Source organism: Haliotis rufescens, unplaced genomic scaffold (assembly GCF_023055435.1).
Source record: "Haliotis rufescens isolate VD_foot unplaced genomic scaffold, xgHalRufe1.0.p SCAF_58, whole genome shotgun sequence".
Lineage (NCBI taxonomy): Eukaryota > Metazoa > Mollusca > Gastropoda > Lepetellida > Haliotidae > Haliotis > Haliotis rufescens.
In genome coordinates, this window is record NW_025964312.1 from 2,092,825 (window position 1) to 2,099,571 (window position 6,747).

The 6,747-nt window shown below is 45.0% G+C and overlaps 1 protein-coding gene across 2 annotated transcripts in view; it reads left to right on the plus strand.

Annotated features, from left to right (window-relative positions):
* LOC124149593 overlaps positions 1–5,937 on the plus strand; it is a 29,231-nt gene extending 23,294 nt beyond the window's left edge. For both annotated transcript variants that reach the window (XM_048385423.1, XM_048385424.1), the window contains exons 8-10: positions 2,481–2,536; positions 3,490–3,682; positions 5,712–5,937. In XM_048385423.1, coding sequence (XP_048241380.1) covers positions 2,481–2,536; positions 3,490–3,682; positions 5,712–5,755 — 293 coding nt within the window. In that variant the 3' untranslated portion in view covers positions 5,756–5,937. The remainder of the gene's footprint in view (positions 1–2,480; positions 2,537–3,489; positions 3,683–5,711) is intronic.
* Positions 5,938–6,747: the final 810 nt, after the last annotated feature.

The following is a 6,747-nucleotide window of genomic DNA, read 5'->3' on the forward strand; positions in this document are numbered from 1 at the left end:
GGGCTCTCGGAGTCAGTATACTGTGTCTGAGTGGGGTATTCATGTTAAACTGTGGCATGGTATCTCAGTGGGTTCTCGGAGTCAGTATACTGTGTCTGAGTGGGGTATTCATGTTAAACTGTGGCATGGTATCTCAGTGGGCTCTCAGAGTCAGTACACTGTGTCTGAGTGGGGTATCCATGTTAAACTGCGGCATGGTATCTGAGTGGGCTCTCGGAGTGAGTATACTGTGTCTGAGTGGGGTATTCATGTTAAACTGTGGCATGGTATCTGAGTGGGCTCTCGGAGTCAGTATACTGTGTCTGAGTGGGGTATTCATGTTAAACTGCGGCATGGTATCTCAGTAGGCTCTCGGAGTCAGTATACTGTGTCTGAGTGGGCTATCCATGTTAAACTGTGGCATGGTATCTCAGTAGGCTCTCGGAGTCAGTATACTGTGTCTAAATGGGGTATTCATGTTAAACTGAGGCATGCTATCTGAGTGGGCTCTCAGAGTCAGTACACTGTCTGAGTGGGGTATTCATGTTAAACTGAGGCCTAGTATCTCAGTGGGCTCTCAGAGTCAGTATACTGTGTCTGAGTGGGGTATTCATGTTAAACTGAGGCCTAGTATCTCAGTGGGCTCTAGGAGTCAGTATACTGTGTCTGAGTGGGGTATCCATGTTAAACTGCGGCATGGTATCTCAGAGGGCTCTCGGAGTCAGTATACTGTGTCTGAGTGGGGTGTTCATGTTAAACTGCAGCATGGTATCTCAGTGGGCCCTCGGAGTCAGTATACTGTGTCTGAGTGGGGTATTCATGTTAAACTGCGGCATGGTATCTCCTTGGGCTAGCAGAGTCAGTATACTGTGTCTGAGTGGGGTATTCATATTAAACTGCGACATGGTATCTCAGTGGGCTCTCGGAGTCAGTATACTGTGTCTGAGTGGGGTATTCATGTTAAACTGCGGCATTGTATCTGAGTTGGCTCTCAGAGTCAGTATACTGTGTCTGAGTGGGGTGTTCATGTCAAACTGCGACATGGTATCTCAGTGGGCTCTTGGGGTCAGTATACTGTGTCTGAGTGGGGTATTCATATTAAACTGCGACATGGTATCTCAGTGGGCTCTCGGAGTCAGTATACTGTGTCTGAGTGGGGTATTCATGTTAAACTGCGGCATGGTATCTCAGTAGGCTCTCAGAGTCAGTATACTGTGTCTGAGTGGGGTATTCATAATAAACGGCGACATGGTATCTCAGTGGGCTCTCGGAGTCAGTATACTGTGTCTGAGTGGGGTATTCATGTTAAACTGCGGCATGGTATCTCAGAGGGCTCTAGGAGTCAGTATACTGTGTCTGAGTGGGGTATTCATATTAAACTGCGACATGGTATCTCAGTGGGCTCTCGGAGTCAGTATACTGTGTCTGACTGGGGTATCCATGTCAAACTGCGGCATGGTATCTCAGTGGGCTCTCAGAGTCAGTATACTGTGTCTGAGTGGGGTATCCATGTCAAACTGAGGCATGGTATCTCAGTGGGCTCTCAGAGTCAGTACACTGTCTGAGTGGGGTATTCATGTTAAACTGAGGCCTAGTATCTCAGTGGGCTCTCACAGTCAGTACACTGTCTGAGTGGGGTATTCATGTTAAACTGAGGCCTAGTATCTCAGTGGGCTCTCAGAGTCAGTATACTGTGTCTGAGTGGGGTATCAATGTCAAACTGTGGCATGGTATCTGAGTGGGCTCTCGGAGTCAGTACACTGTCTGAGTGGGGTATCCATGTTAAACTTTGGCATGGTATCTCAGTGGGCTCTCAGAGACAGTATACTGTCTGAGTGGGGTATTCATGTTAAACTGAGGCCTAGTATCTCAGTGGGCTCTCAGAGTCAGTACACTGTCTGACTGGGGTATTCATGTTAAACTGCGGCATGGTATCTCAGTGGGTTCTCGGAGTCAGTATACTGTGTCTGAGTGGGGTATCCATGTTAAACTGCGGCATGGTATCTTAGTGGGCTCTCGGAGTCAGTACACTGTCTGAGTGGGGTATCCATGTTAAACTGTGGCATGGTATCTCAGTGGGCTCTCAGAGTCAGTATACTGTCTGAGTGGGGTATTCATGTTAAACTGAGGCCTAGTATCTCAGTGGGCTCTCAGAGTCAGTACACTGTCTGAGTGGGGTATTCATGTTAAACTGCGGCATGGTATCTCAGTGGGCTCTCAGAGTCAGTATACTGTGTCCGAGTGGGGTATCCATGTCAAACTGTGGCATGGTATCTGAGTGGGCTCTCAGAGTCAGTACACTGTCTGAGTGGGGTATCCATGTCAAACTGCGGCATGGTATCTCAGTGGGCTCTCAGAGTCAGTATACTGTGTCTGAGTTGGGTATTCATATTAAACTGCGGCATGGTATCTCAGTGGGCTGGTACAAACAGCCACAGGTTGCTAAATAATCTTCAACTTGATGTAAAAACCAAATTGACATCACCTCGCCATGTTTTCAGGATCTGACAATGCTCTGCCCAAGGACTGGTACAACTGTCTTTTTGCTGCAGCTCAGGTACGTCGCACCCTGCTCAAATATACATGCATCGATTGATTGGTTATTGATAGTTTTCAGGGATGTAATAGAATGAAGAAGAGTGATCAACACGCTTAGGGACATCTTTACCTTTTGATTTTATACAATCACTGATCACTGTCATATAGCTGGAATATTGCTGAGTGCGGCGTTAAACAACCAACCAACCAACCAACATTGCAATTATCACTTAATTAGTATAGTAACAATGTCAGAGGGAAGTTAGGTGCATTTCTGTTAATCTGTTACACCAAACCAATAGTAGTGGTGGGATACACTAATGCATCAGTGGATCGCGATTGTGTACTCGATACAAGTACCGATCACTATCGCACACTAAGTAAAAGTATTGATTCTTACCTTAAATTTACTCTTTAATAAATGTTACGCTTAACACTAATTACTAGTGAAAATGAATAGTGAAAACGTCAGTATTTTCATCCATTGCGCCATACTTGACACTGCCGAGTGTAAATCGTTAGTGTGCCAGGTATTTGGCCATCCTGTCTATGAAAAAGATGGCTTACGCACCACAGATAAGAGCACATGTATCATGATACATACCGAATCGTGAGCAAGGTATCGTGATACGTATCGGATCGCACAGTTGGTGTATCGTCCCAGCCCCACAAACCAACTTGATCCTGTAACAAAGGTGTCGATGGGAGGGAGCTTAGTGGATATGGTTTGGGGATAGGTTTCTAGTTTCTATAGGTTTCTAGTTTCAAGGTTTCTGGGTTTCTAGTTTCTAGTTTCTAGGTTTCTAATTTCTAGGTTTCTGGGTTTCTAATTTCTAGGTTTCTGGGTTTCTAGGTTTCTAGTTTCTAGTTTCTGGGTTTCTGGGTTTCTAGGTTTCTAGGTTTCTAGGTTTCTAATTTCTTGGTTTCCATGGAAACAGAATTAATTTCAGTTATCTATCGTATGAATTACAGATGTTGCTAAGTTTCGTCTACTTCGCCTCCATTCTGAGTCAGTCCATGACGCCAAAACTTGCCGACATTATTCGGAATACGGAGTCCCTGCCAGGCCCAAGGTCATCCCCAAGGCCAAGGTCATCCCTGTCCGGACGGAGAAACCATGGTTCTTTCGGCAGTCGAGAAAGTGTGGATCGCCAATACTCAATCAGTGAGTACCTCTTGTAAACCTATCGCGAATATTGTCCATTAGCTTGGCCGGTACTTTTATTTTGGTAATAACCTCTTAGGCTAAAAAATAATAGTCTTGGCTCTGAAGGCACTGCCCGCATCATCATAAAGTCTGCCGCAGGTTTCGTTTTTGTTTCCATTTTCCAAAACATGAAAAAATCCTTATACATTAAAACAATGGGATCCAATATAGCACACAGTTACTTCCCTTTACATGCACACTGCTTTACTGTGCATCTTGTGCACCACTATATCCACACTATATTTTCAAAAGTCATTGCCTGAGAACCAATTCTTATATTTTTTTAGCCTATGGTGACTAGGAACGTGTGGAAGCCTCTAACGACACTTAACCGCCTCCGTGGTCTTGTTGTAGAGCGTCCGCCCAGAGAGCGGAAGGTCCGGAGTTCGATCCCCGGCCGCGTCATACCAAAAGACGTTAAAAGACGGTACTTGTTACCCTGTCTGGCGCTCGGCATTAAGGGGCTAAAACAAGGGCTGGTCGGCTCGGAGTCAGTATACTGTGTCTGAGTGGGGTATTCATGTTAAACTGCGGCATGGTATCTCAGTGAGCTAGCACTATAAATCGGCATCAGTCCGGACTAGTACAAGCAGCCACACACACACGTGCATGCACGTCGCTATATATGTGCAATAATCTTGGACGCGACGTTAAACCCCATTTCACCTCACATCTAACGGCACTTACAGTTAGAAACTGCTCAAATTGACCATGCATTATGAAAGAACTGTTATACATTTGTGCACAAACATCTAAAACTGTAACTCAGTTTAAGCCAAGTTTAAGCTTTAAAACATCTCATCCCTCTGTTTTAAGTGCATTGACTACGAGAAGAGAGGGTTTTAATACATGCATTCCTGGTATGGGTCATCTGAGACCTTAGGTTCTCTCACACCCATTGCTAGTTATCAAATGCTCCACAGTTTGCTCCGTAGAGTTGCTTCCCTTAGGCATGCAAGAATCCTATGATCAAATCCCGGTTTCTTGAGTGAGTGAGTGAGTGAGTGAGTGAGTTGGGTTTAACGCCGCTTTTAACAGTATTCCAGTTATATCGCGGCGTGTCAGCTTAATGTGGGAGGAAAGCCCGAATGATGCAGGTCTCAGACGTTTACCACTGCGGTGAAACCCACGAGCACGGGTATGGTGCTGACAAACCTAGAAACATAATCAGGGTGAACCAGGATTCGAACCCACAATCATAGGTTTCTGGCGTGCCCAAAGGATGCAACTCTGCACAGCGAATCGCGGCGCCTAAGACGACTGGGCCACCCGTGCCCCCCCTTGTCTTTTTGGACCTACCTCCCACATTGAGCTGTCACAGGCACCAGTTGGGAAACCTATGAAGATCCAGATTACAACTGGTCCTTAGCAACCCATGCTTGTCACAAGACACGACTATATGGATCAGGTGGTCAGATTTGCTGACTTTGTTCATTGTCATTGTATCCAAATGCATAGATCAATGCTCATGATGTCAATCACTGGATTGTCTGGTTCAGACTTGATTATTTACAGATCCAGATATAGCTGGAATATTGCTGAGTGCGGCGTTAAACAACAAACAAACAAAAGTTTGGAATCAGGAAACTTCATTTGTCTGCCACGTCTTGTCAAGTTGTATACATAGCACTGACTTGGCACACATATGCCGACAACGAGTATTGTTACATAAACACGCTACGTCAATCTTTCTTGTCAACTACAACAACACATGCATCGATAGAAGCACTGACGTGCGTGAAAGGTTCCAGATTTACAGTATATCAGAGTTATCTCCCTTCTCAACTCTCTCAGCAAGCTCCTCACAGTGATATCCTGTTTGTGGAGCTCTCAATACTATATGGTCTCCAGTCGCAGCTCCCCATTGCTAGAATGTCTACAACCACACTTAGGCTTGAACTCACGAACACTTGATGTGCGAAGTAAAACAACAAACAAACAAACAAACAAACAAACTCTACTTGACATGCCACTTCCTGTGTTTCAGATGACAACCATGTGGTGAACGTTGATGACGAAATGATCACGTGACAGGGCGTGAGTCACGGACAAGAGACATCACCTGTGTTCATCTAGTCATGACGTACAGACACTCCATTCTACAACTATCTAGTGCTGCTAGTGTCTTTCTAGCCAGAACAAAACGGGGCTTGCTGTTAGTCCAACTCATGCAAACATTCTGTGCGTGCACTGGCACATCTAGGGGTGGGGAGGGGGGGGTTGGACCCTTTTGTTTCAGTGTGCTTTCTTAACAGCCTGTGACATCCCTCTTGCATATGTTTTTGTTCATTTTGTGTCTCATCAATATTCCATGGGTGTGTATACAATACATTCCTCTATCTGATAATGCCAATTTGCAATGTAGTCGCTGTTTTTAACTACGAAATCAAACAATGGAATTGAGTGAGTGAGTATGATTTTACGCCGCTTTTAGCAATATTCCAGCCATATCACAGCTGGGGACACCAGAAATGGGCTTCACACATTGTACCCATGTCGGGAATCGAACCCGGGTCTTCGGCGTGACGAGCGAACGCTTTAACCACTAGGCTACCCTACCGCCCCTCAAGCAATGGAAAGAAAACCAGTGCATGCAGACCAATGAGAATTCAGTTTACATCACCAAACGGTAATGATTTTTGCTCGACGTGTGTTCAACTTGTGCCAAAGCCTTGTGGTATCTGATCTACACATTGCTTGATTATCAGGCAGTAGGGCTGGGACGGGTAACTCAGGTACCCAGGTCGGGTGGGTACTGAGTAGGACCCGGGACTACCCAGACCTGTGGTTAGTCACGTGATTATATTGTTAAATGGCAAAAATTATCTAGAACTCTATGGTTACACTATAAGTGATAAATGTTTGCATCTCTTTCTGACTATGCACACATTCCTTCTGACTTCATATGTTTGCATGATGATAAAACTTCAGTCAACTTCAGTGTATGCATGACCAGATCATTTTATACGTGTCTCTAAATTTATTTTGACAGGAGTATGGTCATGCATTTCCTAATCGAACAT